Genomic DNA, 22,926 nt, shown 5'->3' on the forward strand with positions numbered 1-22,926 from the left:
AAACCTTACCCTTAAATACATGGGTTTTGATAGATAATTGGCAGTATAGATTAACTTAATTTAAAGCTGGGAATAGTCGTTGTGGTGTGGTTGGTTTTCCTGTTTCACATACATGATATACGTAACTAATTCTGACAGTCATTAAGAATATTTGTGTGGTTTTAGAAAACTCTTTCTGTTATTTGTTTTGGGGAGTTTTATCTTCTGACCTGCAGCACCATTATTTTTAGGATTATTCTAGGAAAAAAATATTTAATACTAGTTGTAATTTAATATCAGCCTAGTTGCACTAATATAATTGTGTTGCAGTGGTGACAGCAGCTTTTTTGATTTTTTTCTGAGTTGTTTTTTAAACGCATGGATGTGCATGAGCTTCTGAAGAATTTTTTTATTATATCAATGCCTGTGTATTTGGAATGATTATGCTATGATCTGGTGCCGAGTCTTAAATGAAGTAACAGCTTGTCTTTTATGTTCTTAAGTAAATCACCATTTTTTATTGGCACTTACATATTTCACTGTTTATTTTATTAAGTAAAATCTGTTTCTCTTATATACTGTGCAGAATGTGAAAGATGATGGGCAGCATGTATGGAGATTGAAACACTTCAACAAGCCTGCCTACTGTAATCTTTGTTTGAACATGCTGATCGGAGTAGGCAAGCAAGGTCTCTGCTGTTCGTGTGAGTATGAGCATTTCAGTGTCCTTTTGCTTACATGTCTGTTCCTAGAAATATTGTTCTTGCTGCATAACAAAGAACTAATAGCTTCCCTTTACAAAACCATTACCACCACAGTAGTGTCTCCCTCTTCTCTTGTCTGCTTGAGTGCCCATGGTTCTTTCCTTAATTTTTCAAGAAATTTGGCTTTAAAATGTGTTGTTTGAGGGCGTTTTCTGCTTTCAAAGGGTTATCACTGTTAGATACCTTTGGAGTCTGTTGCTCTTTTTTTCTTTACTGCTATTGCTTTTTTATTTTTTTTAGAGAGTATCAGCCTTAGGTTTTAAATTTATACTTTTGTTACTCCTCTTTTGTTTTTACTAATTAATGCACAGCACAATAAGTGTCAACTCGAAAACGTCTAAGTCCCATATTTTTGATTCAAATTTTGCACAAAATTGTTTTGTTAATTATGAAGGTGAAAATCCCAGTCTCCCAGAAATCAAGTTTCTGTAACAGTTCTAAAGTTTTGTGTAGTTACTTGTTTTGTAGTCATAAATCTCAATCTGTGTATTTACTGATTATATATTTTAAGAAAAGGAGCACAGAAAAGCTACTGCATTTAATTTGACTTTCATTAGGCTGTTAGATGCCATTACTACATTTCAGTTCCTTGAGCTGTATCTATGCATTTCCTAATCATCTGTGTTTCACCACTTCATGTCTCTTGAGGAACCAAGGCTTGCTGAAAGATACCTGATCTCCATTTGAGTTTCCAGAAATGGAAGATCCATATCTTTCTTATGTGTTGTGTTCCAATGATTAATCTTTTTTTTAAGCCCTATGTTCTGATTTGAATATGTCTTGTGGATGATTCCAGTGATTGGTTCATGTTATGCCCTGCTCCATTCGATTAATGAGAACTTTAGTACACAGCTGTATTCTTCTCATGATGGTACCAAGTCACCTTTTATTTTTCTTTTTGGTAAAATAATCTGTTTCTTACTGCAACCGACTTCCACCATTTTTGGAATGAAAGATAGACCCTCACAGCTGATGAGAACCTTTCTGCCTGTACAGTTCTATTGATTTAATTTGAGATGAGTCTTAATGAATGAGGGGTTTGAATTGACCATTTCTCTCCTCTGGGGACCCAGACTTCTCTGAAATATAATTTGGATGTAAATCCTTGTATGCATTTTCACATCATATAGTTTCATTTACCATACTGGGAAATGGGAAAGATGCATTTATTAAAATTCAAACAAATAGATATTGCACAATTTGAGATTATTAAATGCTGATGATAGTAACTGGAATATTATATAAAATACTGATCTGACTATTAGATCTTGAAATGTTGCATTCTTTAAAATTCTTTTTTGTCAGACTGATTTTGTGAAGAACTGAGACCCATATATGTTGGAAAGAGAGTTCTATTGAGAAAATAATGTAGATCACCATCAGTAGTTACTAGAAATGGGCAGACGAGTTAAGTTAACTGTCCCAAAAGGACCAGCCTTGCAAGACCTGTAATATTTTTCTGTCATGTATTTATAACTGTGCTAGGCATCTGTTTTGTGAGAACAGTGGTCTCAGTGTCTGAAGAACATGCTCCTTTCAATTACTTTATGCAGCAAGAGGCATGAGTCTGCTTGCAAAACTATTCCACTATTTTCTTATTTAGCTAAGCATTTTCTCCAGTATATTTTCAAAGTATTGCTATAGATTTCATTATTTGCATTTTAGATTGTGTGGGAGGAAAAAAAAAAAGGGAGGAACCACAGGGGTCCTCACCATCCCTCCATGGTCCAATCAACAATGTTACTCCCTGCAGTTTGTCTGATTAATGGCTGCGCCTCCCACTGGGTTTGTGTAATAGGTGCAAGCAAGGTGTTTAGAAGTACTTTGTGCTTAATTGCTCTCGAGGTCAAAAGCCTGAGACATATACCATGCAGGGAGAAATTCATTCTCAGTTTTTAATAGTTAACTCTATTGAATTCAGGCATAAGCTGTAGCATTATTTCCTCATCTTGGCACAGTTGTATCATTGAAGTCAGGAGAGCTTTGCATTGTACCCTGCATTGTATGTTTTCTAAATGCAGCTAGCATGATCTTTACAGACCTGGTCAGCAATAGGAGTTACCTAAAACTGGTGTTGGAGGGCTTAGGGGGGAAAAAGGCTTCTCAGGAGGTGGTATTTTGTAAAACAGGAGTCAAAGTTATGGTGATTACATGGAATGCATGAAAACAATTGCTATTAAAAAATTGACTAATCAGCCATTTCTGATTTATAAATCAATGGTAGGAACAACGTAAATTCATTGGCTTTTATTTTTGTACTTGCTAGCTGCTCTCATGCCTATAGCTCATAAAATATATGTTTCTTCCTACTAGCAAACGACACAAACCACTTGGCAGCTACCAATTTGTCTTTAATATTTTTGTCATTTGGGAATTATTGTGAAAAAATTTAGTAAGGTCTGATTTAATTAAGCATTTCCTGTTATGCAATGATAGTGCATTCTTGGATTTCTCACTTGCATAATATTTCCTGTTCTAATTGGCCTTTTGTATTCCATGGAAAAAAGCAGCCTAGTTTGAGTTTTCATTGACTGATTGGATTGATTACTTAGAGATGACATGCTGGTGTAATGCTATTTGTTTCATAGAAATGTAGTGAGAAATACCATTGCCTCAACATCTAATAATGTCTTTCTTTTTTTCAGTTTGCAAGTATACAGTCCATGAACGCTGTGTCTCTAGAGCTCCTGCATCTTGCATCAAAACATATGTGAAGTCTAAAAAGAATACTGATGTAAGTTTGGGGTAGTATTAGCTTTGCCATCTACCTGTTAATCTAGTAACTCTGTGTATATCCTCATTTTTCTTTTACAGGTAATGCACCATTTTTGGGTAGAAGGAAACTGTCCAACAAAATGTGATAAGTGTCACAAAACTATAAAGTGTTACCAAGGCTTGACTGGACTTCACTGTGTTTGGTGTCAGATTACAGTGAGTATACTACAGTAAAACCTTTCACACAGGTTTTAGAGATAAAAATCATTGAATGTCTTTCTCTAGCCTCATAATCTGGAATGTATCATTCAGTTTAGTCATCAGCAATGTGTGTGTTTAAGGAATGGTATATGCAGAGTGTTCCTAGGACTTCTTAATTGTGGCAAGTAAACATGCTTATTTCATTTCATGAAATGCTTATTTCAATATGTCATGAAGCAAATTTGCTTCATGACAATAGCCATAAGAAAATAACGTGTGCCACTAAAGAGCAGAATTCCCAGTCCACACTGCAGAAAGATTAAGTTTTCAGTACCAGGAAAAATCAAGGTCACTGTGACACTAGGTCTAATTGGTGATGTACTGACAGGCAAATGAATTTGAGGACATCTGGTAGGATACAGTGATTCCAAGTGTCTGGGAATAATAGCGGAGACAAGTTGATAATATACTAATCTGTGCACCAAGTCAAATATATACAACTTTTGTGCACTCCTTATTCAGCAGGAACCAGCAACTGGAACTAATGACATTCAGGGAACACTGCCCTTATAAGTGAGATCTTCATGCTAGAAGGAGCAATGCCAGTATTTCTGTTTCTAGCCAGGGCAGGATTTAAATCTAAATGTGGAGAGATTTCAGCCTTCTTCGCGTGTATTTGCTGGTTTTGCTGATATCATTATTATTGTTGTTACGGAACAGCAGTTGTTTGTTCAGTGCTTTAAATAATAATATAAGACTGAGGCATTAGTGAATGTTTGTTTTAAACATAAAAGTTTGGATGTTTTATGACATATTTTCTTAACACAAGAATACAAAATATGAAACATCCTCAAAGAAAATAGATCCAGGATGCTTTCAGTGATAAGCTGTTATGATTACTTCAAAAACAATATTTTAGAAGAAAGCAAAGATGTAGTCCAGATTGCTGTCAAAATTTGGATAATTTATGTAAAGAGTAAAACACCCAATCCAACATGTTTTGCATGTAGATAATTATACTTAGGCAATGGCTATATGTGTTTAGCAAGAAAAATAACGGTTTTCTGCTGTAGATATATAAGTATTTACACCTGTATAATATGTGTATATCGGTCAAGAAATGCATATTATGTAACGTATGTTGACTTCTAAAGTCAAAGGAAGTTGCAAATTCTGTCTTTCCTCAGTAGAAATTATTTTCCCATCAATTCATGTGGATCTGGACCAGATTTGTAAAGGTCTTTTATTCCACAAAGTTGTACATCAAGATTCAGAGGATTTTCGTAAGAACTGTTACTCACTGAGGAAGTACTGAGAAATTATTTATGATTGAAATCATTCTAAAATAATGCTGGATTCTTTTGAAAATGTCTTGGGTGCTTATTTAAATGCTTAAATAACTGTCAAGGTTACAAATAAAAATGGGTGTGTTTTTTGACCGCTGAAATTGAAAATGTTGGCACTAAGGTTTACAATTTTTCAGTTTATTTCCATCAGTAATTTAAAGGCTTTTTTAAAAGCAATTTTGAATTTTCAAATAAATTTAATATGTTCATTTATTTTTATAGATTTAGATGTGAATTAGCCACAAGTAAAGAATCAGTATTTTTAAATACTGCAAATTATATTTAAAACTCCTATTCACTTGCAATTCTCTTCATTCGATATATTCTATTGCAATAACTTCATTTTCTAATAGTAATACCTTTATTACAGAAAAATTGTTTTGAATTTCTAAAAGATGCATGATTAGCAAATGGATATTCTGAGGTTATGTAATTATGATCACATCCTTCATGTGATTTTCAACTCCTTGTACTGCACATTTACAGCTTATATTCGAAGGGGATGCTCTTTATTAAGGAGCTAATTCTGAGCCTCTTTCATGCCTTTTAAATATATCTATCCTAACAACTTAGTAAGGTCACTTGTGATGTCAAATAACTGACTCAAGTCCCAAAATTTAGAGGTGCTTTTCACTAAGGAGGCTTGTTGTACTGATTTCTCAGCCAAATCCATGATCCCCCTCCTATTTAATTTGTAGTTCTCCACCATGGTAGTGTAAATTTCTTTCCCCTCATCTTCTCTCCAGAAAATACACTTTTTCCTGCTTTGCAGTTTTGTGAGGGAGGTAATATACCACAAGAGACAGGTTTAGGATAAGAGAGTTTTGGGAAAGTGTATTTAAAACCTACTAAAAATAGGTTTTTTGGGAGGCATGCATATTATTTTATTTCTTTGTGTCAAAGTGTTATTTTCATTGAAGCTACATTTCTTCTACCTTTTGTTATTTGCTATGTGCCAATTCTGTTGTCAGAGATCAGCAGAGACTAATAAGAAGATTAAGCTATTTTTTCATAGATAAGTTTGCATGCCACTGAGTAGCAAAGCTGCTAATTACCACTGAATGTGTGAAGATACTTTTATTTGATGTAACATGGCCTGGTGTGCATTAATTATGGTACAAGTAGCCTTACCACCGAGGCAGAGAATTAGCATGACAAATGATTTAGATTACAGGGCTACCAAAATACCCTCACAATAAGGCTTTAATACTCAGAGTAAATCAAAACTCTTTGGACTTTTATTTTCTGTTGCTAAGTAACTGCCTAAAAAGGTAACTTTGCAGTATAAATTATTATGGACAAGGCTAATATTAGGTGCCATTCAGTTCAAAATTCAGAAATGTCATGTCAAAATTAACTGTACCAGATAATTTTATGAAGACGATATTACCAATAAAGTTTATATATATCAGCAATTGGTACAATATTGTTGTAATTTTGATAGAGTTCATATGAGTTAAACCATATAAGTTAAGGGAAAATGAGTCAGTCACTGAAAAAATGTGATTTACAGATGCAGGTATTGAACTGCAGGTTTTGTAACAGCTTTTGAACATGTTGAACTAACACTGTATTCTACCTGTTATACTAGATAAATCACTTGTTAATAAGATTTTTTGCCTCACAACTCCTGATATTTATTAGCCTGATTATTTTTCTTTACTGTAAATATACACATCCTTTCAAAATGTCCATCTCTAAGGAAGATGGATGCTATCTGAACACCTTAATGCATTTTATTGAATCTATACAGAGATAAAAATGCAGAATAATTTAGGTTGGAAAAGACCTTTACAATCATCAAGTCCAGAAAAAGTAAACTTTCACAAAATTTTACAATATTAATTTTATTTTATTCTATCTCTAATGATATGATGAAGTATACCAGTTAAATGTGAATCCAAGTGCACACATGTGCCTTTGTACTGTGTGGCTGAATATTTAGAGTAATTTGAATTGAGTTAAATTTTAAATTATGAACAGGAACTCCTGATTGCTAATGCAAAATATTTCATAATATATCATATATACTTGTTACCCTCCTATGTTCCTGTTTATATGCACATTTGCCATTCAATCTCTGTAGCAAAATGGAAGTCAGCCAATGCTTTTCCTGTCAGCAGACCTGAAGATATACTTTTGAAGTTTTCAGAGTAGAACTATTGTCATTGCTTTCAAGAAAACTGGATGAATTCTAAGCATAAATTAGAAAAATGAGAGTAGTTCCAGTTCCTCAGCAGTCCATGAAAGTCTGAAAACTGATACAATCAAGACCAAAATTTACCCAATGAAGCTTAACGTAGGATATTCCTGTGTTCTTCTCTTATATTTGAATCCCTAGTGGCTATCAGCTTCAGGAAAGAAGCAGAGTTACGCCAATACTGCCAAAAGCTGCCTTGAATTACTCACTAGTAGTAGAACAGAAGTTCCTGACTCAGTGCAAGAAGTTCTCTCCTGAAATTAAGCTTTTGGTCACCAGTAACAGTATGATGCTGTTAATGTATTGCTGTGCAGTGTTCTTTTTGTGTGCTGATCCACACATACAATTTCCAAACTGAAAAATACTTAAATCCATCATTCTTCACTTCAATACAAACATGTTAGTTTTGTCCATCCTAGGGAGCTTTCTGCTGCAGTATGCTTTATGCAGTATGCTTCCAGAGCTTCAGTAATAATTAGGTTAATGAAACTCACCCCATTCTAGGAGACCCATTTTCTTAACGCTGTAATAGAAAAATGTCTAAGTTGAATCTTCATTTTCTGTCTTCATATAGTTGCATAACAAGTGTGCTTCACATCTGAAACCTGAATGTGACTGTGGACCCTTGAAGGACCATATTTTGCCACCCACATCAATCTGCCCAGTAGTGTTGGTGAGTTGTTTGTATGTTAATTTCAGATGTAATCCTCTCTCAGATGCAACATTAAAATGCTGCTGGGACTGGCTGCCAGATATTTGTTAAATTCACAGGACTGTGTGAACCTTAAACACAATGTGAAGTCCTGGCTGATGGGTTTATAGGCATAAGTGTGTTTTACCCTCTACATATACTGCATTTTCCTTCATGTGAGAATGAACCTTCTGTAGGGCATATTATAACTGAAGCTGACTCAGGTTTTATCACTTATTCAGACTGTACTTACCAGAAACTGTATAGGCAGAACACTTCTACATTTTACATCTTTTATAGATCCAACTTCCCAGAATAATGAAGTTATTCTTATGGGCAGTTTTTGCTTGGGATGCATATTGTATATCTGCAATGCTGAGGTCTCTGATCTAAGCCGGAGGTTACCTAGAATGATGACACTGGTCTTGCAGTAAGCTATGCATCAACATTATAGTATATTTTATTCTGCAGTCGTGGACAGTAAATTTCTCTGTCCACAAAAACAATAACTCAATTCAATGAAAATAAAAATGCATGCTATGTGTGGGTTGTATAGAAAAGAGCTGACCATTTTATCATTAAAAAAGAGCTTGAGAATTAACTTATGTTTTCACATATTAAATTGGATATTTTATGCTGATGAAAGTCATAGCATCATCATTTTCATAAGAGAACAGATGAATGGTCCTCTTTAAATGTATTTCATAAGTGTAAAAAATGCTTGAACTTAAGAGGGTGTAATTTATTGAGGGGAGGCAAAAAAGAAAATGTGCATCCTAATCTTAAACCAGTTGCTGATCATTAGGAATAATATTTGTGTCTATTGTAAATTACTTGTTTTCTAATCAATCCTTTTGGCTGTTTATAAACCTGTCAAGGTACAGATGTTAGACTTTGGCCCTCTACCTGTGTAAATTGAGATTATTCCATTGCTCTCAATGAAACAATACAATGGAAACCTGCCTTTAATATTTATGAAATATTTTAAATATTTTTCAAGTCACAAAAGTGGCTTTTTAGTTTGTCTCTATGGTATTTTGGTATTATCTGGACAAGTTCTGATTCATAGTTAAAAATATTATTTTAAGTTTGTTGAATTATTATATTCTGTATTACCTTATTTAATTTTCAGGATTTGAGGTCATACTTTAAAAGTTTGCGTCTGGAAATTATCATTCTGTTATTGGGCTGTTGTTTTAAAATTAATGTTATTTATCATTTGCCCTTGGTATTAACAGAATGAATCTTCAGCATGAAATTTTATCTTCAGTTATATTGGCATAACTACATTTTCTTTTCAGGAGAGGAAGAGGAATAGAGGAATTAAGATTTTTATTCCACAATTGGAGTTTAGTTAAGTTGTTTAGAGGATATGTAGAACCACTCTAGAGTCAAATCACCCTTGAATAGGTTTGTTTTATCTCCAAATTTTCAAGGCATAAACAGAAGTAAATATGTTTTCCTGTTTTGGAATCCTGTTAGTAACAATGCAACACAAGACATGTATTTCAGCACAATTTATATTGTTTGGAATGGAAAATATATTTTACTGTTATTTAATGAGGACTTTATAATTTTGTAGTATATTTTTTCATTTAGTAGTTTCTTCCAAAAATGCATTAAAATCCTGAGTTTAGTTATGTTCCAAATACTGCCTCACTGACCTAGCTAATAGTAATTCTGAAATTGATTGGTTGTAGTGTACATATGATTTGTGTTAGTAATTTTTTAATTAGTGTCTCCCATTTCCTGTTATGGGGATTCCTTTTGAGAAACATAATACTTCAGTGCATGTGAGACCAGCATTCTCAATAAGGACAGCAAAACCAGTGAATATATTCATGTGAAATCCATCTAACTGTGCAAGTGTGTCTGTTAATAAAAATTATGTGTTCAGACATACAGATCTGACAGTGGAAGGGTTCTTTCCCCAGGTCATACATTTAACTTCAGTGATCAGCTGAGCATTAATATTTTTGCAATGCTGTGTATATGTGGAAGGTAAATAAAAGCAGATGACCATAATGCTTGCTGTTCCAGGCGTATCCTTGAGTATTTTGAGGTGTCAGAGAAGAATGTATTTTCTTCTCCCATAAAATACAAGGAAAATAGCAAGATTAAAAATCTTGCATCTTTGGTCTCCTAAAAATGTTGGCCTTCCTTTCCACCTGTAACTTGGGAAGATTTCTTTCAGAAAACTGCAGAATTAGTCTCAGAACAAGATGCCTTCTCCTAAGTTTTTCTTCAAGCGTACAGGCTAATCCCTTCTCATCTTTTCTCTTTGCAGAGCTAGGGGCATTCATATTTTTTTCTTTTTCATCCAACATTTCTCATGTCTCATTTCTTCAGTTCTTGTGAAGTCCAGCCTCAACAATCTCTACACAGTTAAAGGACTTTTTCACATATTGCATTTCACAGCACCATATATTATACCAGTGCTGCCAAAATTATCTCAGCTGAGTGACTCTTAGTGGCTGGAGAGAGAACCAAAATGCCTTGTCATGTGAAAGTTCGCTGGCTGGTCTAAGTTAAATAAAGGTCCTCCCATCTTAAAAACTGCACAAAAAAAGAGCTTTTCAAATGTTGTTCTTAAATATGATAAGCTACATTGTCAGCTGAAAAAAAAAAGATGGGGAAACTCATGTAGCCGGTACTGTGCACGTCATGAAAACATCACATCTATTTAGATTCAGTGTTTTGTAAAGATTTTTCGTATCTCACTGCATCAATTTTAAATGTTTTAATAAAATGTAGTCTGTCAACTTTAGTCTTTTTTACTTTTCTGTTTACTGTATATAAGGCTTGTTGTATGGTGAAGTTTTTTATTCAAGTTAAATGAGTTTTGTTATAAACGGTGTGCAGATCTCAAGTGATAGTCTTTTAATAGATGTCAGATACACTTTAATGTTACTCTCTTTTATTTCAGTAACATTTTAATTAATTCATACTGATTGAATAAATGTACATTGAGACTTGTTTCCTAATGAGGGCACATTTAGAGGAAAGGTTTTGCATCATTCTGATATCCTGTGGGTAATTATATTCTAATTATATGGTGGGGGGGAAAAAGTCTATAACTCAGTACTGATATTGTTCATTGGACCCAATTAATTACATGCACATAATGAAAGTTCATGATAAGGTTGACTGGCAGTGAGTTTAAAAATCTTTAACTCAATTGAATCCTAGCCTACCAGGAGTACAGAATTAGATCATAACCAGGTTTAAAACTGGGTATTGGAATGAGATGAGTGAGTAGTGAAGAAAGCAAGATTGGTCGCTGCTTATGAGACAGTTTCCCTCACCCTGTCCCTTTATAAGGCAGGAAAGGAAAAATGCTGGCATACATTTTGTCTTCATTTCATGCCTTCCTTTACTTCGCTGCATTTACTGATGAACATGTAGGATGTTCTAATTTTTATTTATGTCTGTAGAAAAGTAATTAGATTTTCAATTTCCCACCAAAATAGATACAGCCCTGGATAGTGACCAACCAACCAATAAAAGATTACTATTTAATAAATTATAATGTGTATTTATTTCATAATGCATGATAATTTTGAGTCTCCTGTTGTATATGTGAGTTTTTTCTAGCATTATTTTTTTAAATTATAATTAAAATGTTGAATTGTGGAATAAAAATAAAATTAAGGAATAAGTTGTAAAACATGAGGTAGCCTGCTTACAATGTGAGCATTATATATGACAAGTATCACTGTCCCCATAGTAACCAGTTTATTTCAAAGGTGGAGGCTCTGGTATAATATTCAATGTAAAGAATGAAAAAACCAAAATGTAAAACTGGGTTCATTTCTTTGTGTTTTGATATCCAACTTCATTGTTTTGCATTCTGTGAAAATGGGTCATCATGATAAAAAGTTTGAAACAGTTTCCATTTTTTTTCTTTTCTCTTGTGAATGAATTTGACTTTTGTTTTGGGTAGTGAAGATGTTAAAATGTTTTAGGACTAAGTCATCTAAGCATAAATACAATTTATGTAAATATATACTATATATACAGACCTAAATAGGTATATATAAAATACATAGAATTTTTATACATCATAGTGTGCATCTCTTTATATACACTGATATGAAATACCCTCATAAGTCAAATTCACTTGACCTCTTATTTTAAAATATAGATGGCTATATAGTTTGGAGGAGGAAACATATATCTGATTCCTTTGGTATTTTGTTGTTCACAAAACTATGAATGTTCAAAAATCTTTTGTTTATGACTGGTTCTATTTAGGCATGTAGAACAGTATACACAGCAGATTACACATGTTTGAGATAAGAAATGTGCCTTATTCAACTTATTGAATAAGTTATGACCTATAGCTTCAAACTTTTTTGTAAATGTGGCAGGTTGACATTCTGACAAAAAGTAATGCAGAATTAAAGTGGAAAATATGGTTTAAGAATTTTTTTCACTATTAGTATTTAGACCAGATAGAACAGCTATAATTGGCTATAATTGCTACATAGTTCAATATATATTTTTTCCATGGTTGGTAATGTGTTTTACTAATACTATTTTCCTATGAGGTATGTAGATGTTATTCATATAGGAAAGCAGAGTTGTAGAGAGAGAGAAAGGGAATTAGCACTGCCTGGTTGAGGAATGAGCTTTCTTAATCCCCTTTCCAGTTACTAATCCTAAAATTATTCTTCTGTTTTTATAATAGTAGAGATCAGTTTTAGCTCAGTTGAATCCAAGCTCAACATGGAGCACAGAAAGTCAGTGCAGTGTGTAAGCATTTTATGAGCAACTCAATCCTTTGAAGCTGAGTACAAGCCTTATCATGAGTTTCTGAACAAAGATACTATAAAAAAAAAGTTATTTGAATATATATGCTTGGGGGGGGAGTTGAAGTTAGATCTGGTTGTTGAATATTAAGTAATGACATAGCAACTGAAAGAGATTTAAAAAACAAACCACTTTTTTGCTTCTCTATTGTGTTCCATATTGCAGCTTCAGTTCTCTGAGAATCTAAATCAGACTTGAAATATAATGGTGTTCTTATCTGCGCTAAGAGCTTTTTCATTTCTTTGAAGTCAGAAGGAAATTAATAATTGCCCTGGAGGAAAATGTATCTTCCTAACTAATTAGCTGTTCGACAAACACAGTTCAATGTTAAAATAATAAGATGCTGATAAACTGAAATGGCAGCCATTCAATCATTTTAAGTTATATCTAGTTGCCTGCCCACAGCTCATCACTACTGTCTGTTTCTAAGTTTATTCCTTATATCCTCTCCCACTGGAGTTTATTATGATTTTATTCTCAAAATTCTTTTCCAACACTTTAGTCTTTCTTGGACAGTGTATATAATCAGCTGCTGTAGCCCAAGCTGGAGTTGCAAATCCAGTTGAAGGTCTTGGGCCATATATTGGTGTATGTATCGAGTGGGTACAAGATGTAAGGCAAGTTGTCTACAGAAAACTGAATCAACTAAGGCCAACATGCTAAATGGGAGACTTGATTGTGTTTTGGTGTGTAATTCTTTACCTTTTTATTTAGAAAAACTTAAAAAGGAGCACAAAGTATATTTATGAAGTTACCACGTAGTGATTCCTTGTTCAGAAGAAGGAACAATCAGCAGTTTTAAGTTATTCTTAAATGCATATTCTCCATTCCAGCCTTGTCTTGTTGAATATATTTTGACTACCAGTATTATGGGTGACAAAACGCTTGCTTCTCAATGGTGTCATTCATGTGATTTTTTCCTTTTTTTTTTTCTTTCCCTGAGCTGCAAATGCTTAAGACAGTTCTCAAATTAATTAGAAGCCTTAACTTTCCATAATATGGACAGTATTTTTGCTGAGAATTGGTTAATAATCTTGTCCACAAGATGACTTTAAGCTTCTGCCTAGGGATTTAGAGCTGGGTATTGTGCTACAGCTCTATGAGCTTTCAAGACAGCATGATGTGGTGTTGTAATATAGGCTCTTTTGATTAGCATGCACTCAGAGATGGAAATGTGGGGAATTTATAAAATAAATTATCAAGATGTTTTAGGTCATCTTAATCATTGTTATTTGGATGTGGTGTCAAATAGATACTACAGATAGATTGCACGCCGTAATTTTGGCATAGTGGTGATGCTATTTTTTTTAGTTTTCAGGATTTTTGAGTCTTAATTTTCTTTGGGTATTGTATAATTATGGACAGAAATTTCCTGGAATGGGAGTTTTGTAAGCAGGGTTTTGAATGCCGTATAGGTTTATAAAATTACAGTCTAGGAGTACCTAATATTATTCTGTCCTTAAAGATTCCTGTCATTAAACAAAATAGCTCTAAGGAATCATGGAACAACTTTCCTTCAAGTTCCTTAAAAAGAACCCCAAAGCACCAGTTTGGTATTCAAGTCACATATTTAAATTTCATCTTGCAAACATTTGAGGATATCTTTGTGTGGTATTGCATGCATTCCATCTGATTCTTTATGAAGTTTTAGAGGTCTAGAATAAGATTTTTTAAACTTTTTAAAGCTATTTTAGTTGATGCGTAATAACCTGAAAATATACTTCTCTCATTATGCAACTCCATACCCAAATAGCTTATGTGTTTCATTTCAAAATATGTATAATAAAAGAAGAAATTATTACACAGAATTAATCTCAAGTTTTAAGCTGTCACCTGTCAAACTGTGTAAGGGTATTAAGCATTTATTAATAAATTTGTAATCCTATATAATATATAAGTAAATTGTTGTTTCATGTTATGAAATACATAGATTTAAATAATCTTGTTTAGGAAATGATCCAGAAAAAAAATATATTTGCAGTTATTGGCTAAAAGGCAAGGTGAGAAAAAGCAGTTGTTGCTGTATTTGCCCTGGTTCTGTGTCACCAGTTAAATTATAAAGAGGCAGCTCTTTAGTAGCAGTTCATCTGTTTTCACTTAGCTAACAGCTGAGTGAAACATTTCTAACAGCTATGATACAATATGGTATTTCTAAATGTGAGTGTTTTGTGTAAAGGAAAAGATTCTACCTGTATATAAAGAAAGAATATAAGCAGCTTTTGAGGAATAATGGTTTTATAGCTTGTTAATTGTAGCTATACAATTAGAAGAAGGCTTTTTAAAGAAGATTCTTTGATTTGGATGAGAATTCAAAGACTTGGAATATAAAATCAAAATTGTTCTCCAGGTATCAGGTATCAATTTGCTATTCAAAAGAATGAAGTCCTCAGGTTTTCTAAGATTGTTAGCTGGTGTTAAAGTGATTCCACACATACCTTCCAGAGTGTAAATTATGTAATACGACAGCCAAAACATCGGTAAAGTCCACTTGTGCAAAAGTGTAACAAAATACCATGCATGTTGTTGTTAAGTGTGACTGCTGCAAGGTAGCATTCCTTGTGAACACCCTGTCCATGCCCTTTGCCATCCCAGCTGTTTGGTGCTGCAGCCTAACGTTCTCTTTTTCCAACAGACGCTTCCCACTTTAGGAGGTTTGCTCCCTGAGGTGCGTAGCGGGAGGCATCCGTGAACGCTCGAGTATTAACAGTTCATGATATTGTACATTCTTTCTGCTATGAAGTGCATTTTGGGGCTGAAAAACAAGTCCAGAGATGATATTCTGGGTTATTATTTGGAAACTTCTGTCTTATTTGTCAATTATTCTCTGATTTGGAATATGGAATAGATGCAATTGAGTAGTTCTCACCTGGCAGGTGAGAACCTGCTCACCTGGAGCAATTCTGAATGGTAGATGCTCCAGCTAATGAATATTGACTTCATAGTGGGACTTCAAGGGGGAAAATAAGGCATGAGAAGTGCAAAAAGGGGTGGAAAAATTGTTGTGGTAAGTACTGTTTTGGATGATATGTGCGCTGGCACATGCCTTCCAAAAAGCTCCATTATTTAAGCCATCAAAATGTACAATTGCTGTATTCAGTATCTCTGTCAAGCTCATGCATGTTCACTAAACAAAATGGTTCACAGATACGTTGATCATTTTGTATGCTTTATTTAGCAAGATATTAAAAATAGCACAACTGTTACAGAAATATTTCTTAAATTGAGAGATAAATTTTTGCATTTTATAAAACCATTTTTTCAATGCATGTCAAATTTTTCTTAGCATTATTAGAATTTTTAGGCTGTTATTTATTCTTATCTTCTGTTTTTATCTACTTTAAAAATTAAATTGTTTGCTTCTTGACACTCTCTGATATCTTAGTAATGTTTTAAGTTCCCAAAACAAAGATACTTTAGGTCAGGCACAACTGGTATTTCATATATAAAAGTAAAAGTCTGCACAAGAATATTAAAAAAAATAATGAAGTGGTAAATCTTTCTGTGTTCCATTAACAGAGTTATTCATTAGCATTATTATGCAATTGATCACGTCATACAAACTAAATAAAATTCTCAGTAGTGGGACACATACCTAAAAATTATAGGATATATAACTCTAGGAAATCTAGAATCTCTTGTGAGCTTCTTCAGAAAGGTTTTAGAGAGCACTGTTGATAGACACAGTGACATGTATTGTGGTATCATATAAGATGGGTGATATGAAATACTTTATTTGTACTTTCTTCAAAAATCATCAATGAAGGAGGCAGAGTTTCAATGTTAATGAGGTCAGGTATCTATCTTTGATCATATCATTAACACTCTAGACACTTCTGTATCGTGAGTACTCTTTTTTCCTTTATGTTACCTGAGATACATGACCTTATCTGATATTGTCTTTGTGAATCAAGCCATGGTTTTACTTATGGGATAGGAAATATAAACTGGAGAAGGAATGGTAATGCAGCAATCATAGGACTGAGGCCAACTGAGGTTATTTACTGCTGTTGGTATCATGCTGCTATTTGTATCACCCCAATATCCAAAACTTTGCTCTGCGTAATCGTTACTGCATTTTACTTGAGTCATTAGTAACAGTAGGTTTGAGCATGAGTCGCAGCAGTGTATAAATACTTTTCCTCTAAATATTAGCATGATATATGCAAGAAGATTTTTAGTGCCACACTTATAAGTAGGCCTCTTTTGAACATTTTTTTAACCTCTCTAAATGTGCAAACTCAGTGTGCTGAGTCCGTTACTTTTGGTTAATTTTTTTTTTATTTGTCACAAATGTGCCCTTTAGCTTGAGATTTTCCTAGACCTTTTCAGATTTTCTCTGTGTCTCTGATTTTTGTTGGAAATCACTATTTTTACTAGCTTTTTCTCTGCTTTACTGACATCTGATTTGTTTTTTGAAGATGTTGCAGTATTAATAAGTCAGATTTTGGCCACAGTGTAAAATCCTTTTTTAACAGGGTATGCTTTCTTTTTATAAAAGGCAGTGACTTTTAAAGATAATTATTCTTAAGGTTGTTTAAAACCTCAAGGCAGCTTTCGAAATTTGTAATGGAGTGTGAAGCTTCCTTCGTACAAAAGTATCTTACTTGCTGTCCTTGGGACTAACCAATTCATTGTGCAAAATGTTTTGTGTGTTAATTAAAAAATGTTAGTCTCTTTGAGTGCCTCATCCTGGTTCTACTTTCTGAAAAAAATCATCAAATAAGTCAGTGCAGAGCTGGTGATGTCTTAGGCAGTGATAAAAACAGTGTTTTTGTTTCTAAGGTTAAGGATGAGGTGAATAGCTCTAATTGCTTCTACTGTTTTCTCTTTAAAGTAGTGATACTGCCGTCTGGAGTCTTGGATCTCGTCTTGCACCAACCAAGTTACTCAAAGCATCCAAGCACTCTGTTAGCTAACCTGTTAGGAATCTCACTGCATACAGACGATTGTGTAGATTGCCCTGGTTTTGTTTTGTTTGGTTGATTGGTTGTTTTTTTTTTCTCAGTGGCATAGGTTTTTCCATTCTTTCTTACAAAATGTGTATAAAAGATGTCACAGTTCCCCCAAGCATTTGACTACTCTAAAATAGCTTAGGATGACCTGGACCACTCTTTGCATCAGATCTGGTCTGAGACTCTGTCAGTCTCACTTAAAGAAACTGAAGATGATATAAAAACAGTCTCCACATTTGTGTGAGAAGGCACTGTATTAGGCTGGGAGTTATTCCCTTCCTGACAGAATCTGTGTCAGTTCTTCTTAGCAGTAAAAACTGCTCCTGAAAGAGTTTCATGGATTAATTGCTACTATGATCCCTAAGGCTTTATGGGAGGTTGCACAGAGATGGGTTTGGCCCGGTATGAAATGTACATGGTAACATTTAATGAACTTGTTACTGGATGGAGTTGCAGGGGGTGCAACAATGTCCTTCATGCTCCTTTTCTAGTGCAGCAGCTTTGTGCCAGCCCGTTCCCATGACTGGTTTAAAGCCTCCTGGTACTTGTGAAGTGAGGAAAGCGGCTGGGGTGCAGTTGGGATTGGAGACACTGATTCTGTTTGATAAATATCTGCTGTCTTAATTTATGGTGCATTTTTTGGACAACCTAAATGGACATGCTGGGTGCAGTTTATAAATAGAATAAATGAGATACAAAAAATGAGAATACTTTTTTTCCATGCAGAGTTATCTGAAATGGCCTGATAACAGTTGAAAATACGATTGCAGCAATATAATACTGAGTTTTTCTCTTTCAAATAACCTTCTCACTGTGCTGTGCATCAGCATCAAAAGTTGCCAGTGGCTTAGAATCTGATGTAGAGTCTGGTTTCCTTTTGATACAAAATATGTTTTATAAAAAGATACTCAGCTAATTGATTATGGTTTGTTTAGACTGAGTATATTTTGCCAAAGTGGTAAAGCACTCTGAAGCATCCAACCTTTGTAGCAATCAGGATAAAATATTGAAAAATTATTGATCTCTTATCAATATGCTTATTAAACAATCAAGTCTATTGTATGATTGTCTTTCAAGTTTCAGAATGGCACCCTGGTAATATCAGATTATCTTTTCCCATCACTGCATTAATTTGTGTTGTGACTGCACACTTTTCATCCATCTATTGCCTAGTCATTATGGAATGTCCAGGCACATAGATAGATGTTATGTGAAGTGGCCAGACATTGTGTATTAACTTGATTGAGATCTCATTTTCATTAAAGTGGAGTCTGACATTACTTGCTAGTAGAAAAAACAATTTTATGGAGGTACAGTCTCAGTTACAGCTGTATAGCATTATATAATGTGTTAAAATGTTCCCTTTTCTCTTTTCAAGGAAAGACAAGCAACAGTGAAAAAAGAAAAGAGCTGCCCCCAGCAAATGAACAAACTGGGAGAAAGGAACAAAATGCAAAGAGCAAATTCTGTCACCGTAGATGGACAAGGCCTTCAGGTGTGATTATTGTTATTTTAATATTAAGCAGATAATTTTAGGTATGAAGAGTGAAATATTCTTAAAGGGAAATATACATTCACTCTTCTAATATTTCACTTTTACATGATTGAAAAGTCAATAGGTAAATTCTTCCATCGGTTCAGGAATCCTGTGATACATATCTGCTTCTCATGGGATTGTTAGGATTTCCTAGGACAATAAGGGGGAGGGAAGACTAGCTCTGAAACACTTCTGTCATGGGGTGAATAGTTTATTTTGGTATCTGTTTACACATCACGCAATGTTGTGTAAATTTACATTATTCATTTAAATCTGTCCTGATAATTGTTAACTGTTCTCATTTGGACCTGTTAATGGATGGAGTAAACGTCAAGGGTGTTATTTGTCCAGGTTTTTTTAAGTAGGGTATTTGGCATATCAACATTAACAGTGGTGAGAAGCAACGTGTTTTCATGACTAGCAATATCTATAATAAAAATGGAAGTTTTTCTGCTTGAAAGAAAAACTCCTGTGTGTAATTAGGTAGTGTTATTTAAGGGTGGTGACTTAGAGGCATGCCTGAACTGCTGATGGTTTCCCTTGAGATATGAGTAGTTTTGAGTGAAATCAATGTCCATATGCAGGAAGCTGCTGCTTTATGTCCTCAGGAGTTAAATTATCATCATGATAAAAATGTGATAATCATTTAATATGCATAGTTGTCTGTTCACTCTATCTTTTGATATGTTGCAGTTGGGCTTCAGTAAAAAGATTCCATTACCATTTATCAATTACTTTATGCCTCATAATTATTTCATCTTGTTGTGTCAGGATAGGAAGGTTTATTGTATTGTTTTGTGTTTTAGGTTAGTCAAACATTCTTGTTATGACAACCCAAAGAAGGGAAAAAAAAATCCAAACAAAACCTGAAAAATTAACCCTAAAACCTATCCAGTTACTTGGATGCTCCATTGATGGTATAGTTGGATATTAGAGCAATCATTATCCATTGCTTTCAATAATCTCTTCCTGTACTTACCATTTTCACAGGCTTCGTTGCTATCCAGATCATCTGTGACAAAATATGAAGCAAAAGATGCTAGAGCCTTAATTGAAAGAAAGCTCAGTGAAGCTTTCTTTTTCTGTCACAGTGTGATTATTAAGTTTGTGCTAAAGGAAACACATGGTATTTTCTAACTTTCGTGTGATATCCATGCAATTCCAGTGAGACAAAGTATTTTAGAGGAGCATCGTTGGCATCTCCTTTTGGTTGCAGCACCATTTATCATTACAAATTTTGTGTCTAAGCATTAGATTACTTATAGTTTATTTTCTGCTATTTTTTGTCTCTATTTCCCACTCATGTGATACTGTGCCTAGGATATAATACTTGGTCTACTCAAAACAGCAGCTTTTAGCACCATTGATTCTTCAACAAAAAATGTTTAAATTACTATATGTTCTACTTTCAGGTCATAAGATTTCCCCTAAGTTTTTTAGTGTGTTCCAAAACTTGTGTTTTGTCTTGTCTTTCCAAGATGAATCAAAAGCCTGCCTTTCATCCTTGCTTTTCTTTATTACTGCTAGAGATGGAGAAAAAGAGAGTGGGGACAAAGATGGTAGAATTATTATTGAATAGATTTGAGGTGTTTTTTGAAGTGCTTGGTGTTCTGTAATGACACATTTCTAATGTAGTGTATGACATGGTACCATGATGATAACGTCAGAAATAATTCTGCAGTATGGCCTTAATTTGCTGATTATACTGTGGTCTTTATTTCTCACAGATGGATTTAGTTGGTTTTGAGTGGCAGGAATCCATCTTAGCATCAAATATTTAATTTTTGATTGGCATTAAAAATGATAACTTCTTGTGAATGTAATTATTGTGAAGGCTGAGTGGACCTGGAAGGCTATCCTACTGAAAAGATGGGTCAATGAGATTGTTAGGGCTTTTTTCCCTTACAGATTGTGTAATTTTTCAGTTCTTCTCACAAATATGTAAGATGCTATAAATATAACTGGCAATTAATGTTAGTATTTTGCCCAAAGATGGTCTGGAGAAAACATTCTGTATCTGATCAAAGTATGCTACTCTAATTCTCCCATATCTGGCATGCTACTCTGTTTCTTCTACTCTGATTCTGCTGGCATGGTCTCATTTTAACAAAATCTTCAGTGAGCAAGGGTTTTATTTCAGAAAGCTTAATCAGTATTAATTATTAATTGCATTTGTTTATGATTAAAGATGCAAGGTAAAAAAGCAAAGATCTTGATACTACTGCTGTTAGACCTCTGTTTTCAATGTGGGAAAAAATATATATAAGTGCTCCACCACTTTTTTCTTTTTGTTTTTACTTTTTACTTTAAGTTACTTGTCCTGTAACATCGTGAAGATTGCCTTTAAATCGTGCTAGATTAGGGCTTGAAAATGGTCACTAATTTAGTCTAAATCTTTAGTTGCATTTCATTATATAAAAATACCGTATGTTATCTGGAGAAGTAATTTGGAAAAGCTGTAAAAATTTAATTAAAATTTATTTTGGAACCGTGTGGCATACAGACTAGTTATTAGATTTTTTTTTTTTTGATGAGCCAAACCCATAAGGTTTGAAATAATCTCATTGCGTCTTGAAAGGAAAGATTTGAAATAGAAAATTCCATCACTTAGCTTTTGTTGAGAAAAAGATCAAGCCCAAACCTTCCTTCCATCAGACAGAGTGAGCAGATAACTTAGTGGCAGTGGAGGTCTGCACAACTTAAAGACAATTAATCATAGTTAAGCACATTCATCTTGCTTCTTTCTAGCTAACCAGCATAATGATCAGGATTATTATTTCTAATTAGAGGAAGTAATAGATCATGTATAACCTTAGGATGAGTCTCATTAATTAACCTGCGTCCTAAGGGATTTCAGTAGGTATTCCATCTCTGTCACAATGAGCACCATTGGTTTACACTTAGTTCATTGGAATAAACACCATGGGAATTGGCTAAATAACTAAAATTGATTAAAACAGTGGGTAAAAATTAAATATATGACAAACTTCACTGTATTCTGCAATTTGATGTATGTTTCAACACACAGCAGTTTACTATGCCAGATGATACTGAGTTGGTTTCATGCTAAGCTTAATACCACTGAATCTGTGGACTTTCCCATTAATTTTTGTATGTATTGGAACAGATTTGATTCTGGGGTTTTTTTTTGTGAAATCATGAATAGAGTTGACACACTAGTGCTTAACCTTTCTTGCTAAAAGAAAAGTGCTTTTAGATGCCTCGTAGGATTATATGCCTATATCTCTAGTATGCCTGTAAAACTCCTGAGGTATGATGTTTCTTTGGTTCTGCCTTAAATTACATTTTATGAAATCTTCAAATTTTGTTATTTCAGGAATTATGAATATGGACTTTGAGCAAGGCCTTTCATTGCGTCATTTTGAAATGCAGATGATCCAAGCTTCATCTCTGAAGCTGTTAGTGTATGACTTTGGAGATGTTGACTTTGGACTCTAACTATACTTTCTAACATTTTGGAATTTATATAAGTCTAAAAGTGATGCTTCAAGATATGAATAGTCTAGCTTCATGGTTTAAAGACCTGTATTAGAGATCATCTCATGTATTTTTTTTTATGTTTTAGTCTTTGGAGTAAAGGCAATGAACACACACATCTCAGAGTATCTGAAAATACAGACTAACCCTATTACTTAGAATGATGGTGTTTGTAAAGCTAAATATTAATATGAATGTGAGAAACTTTCCATACACAAAAGAATGTAAAAA

The 22,926-nt window shown here is 33.9% G+C and overlaps 1 protein-coding gene across 1 annotated transcript in view; it reads left to right on the forward strand.

Annotated features, from left to right (window-relative positions):
* Positions 1-22,926, forward strand: part of DGKB (diacylglycerol kinase beta) — a 330,606-nt gene that overhangs the window by 97,265 nt on the left and 210,415 nt on the right. Inside the window, exons 10-14 of the mRNA XM_041418276.1 lie at positions 566-683; positions 3,389-3,477; positions 3,558-3,674; positions 7,780-7,878; positions 19,039-19,155. Coding sequence (XP_041274210.1) covers positions 566-683; positions 3,389-3,477; positions 3,558-3,674; positions 7,780-7,878; positions 19,039-19,155 — 540 coding nt within the window. The remainder of the gene's footprint in view (positions 1-565; positions 684-3,388; positions 3,478-3,557; positions 3,675-7,779; positions 7,879-19,038; positions 19,156-22,926) is intronic.

Source organism: Onychostruthus taczanowskii, unplaced genomic scaffold (genome assembly GCF_017590055.1).
Source record: "Onychostruthus taczanowskii isolate IOZ18803 unplaced genomic scaffold, ASM1759005v1 scaffold59, whole genome shotgun sequence".
Lineage (NCBI taxonomy): Eukaryota > Metazoa > Chordata > Aves > Passeriformes > Passeridae > Onychostruthus > Onychostruthus taczanowskii.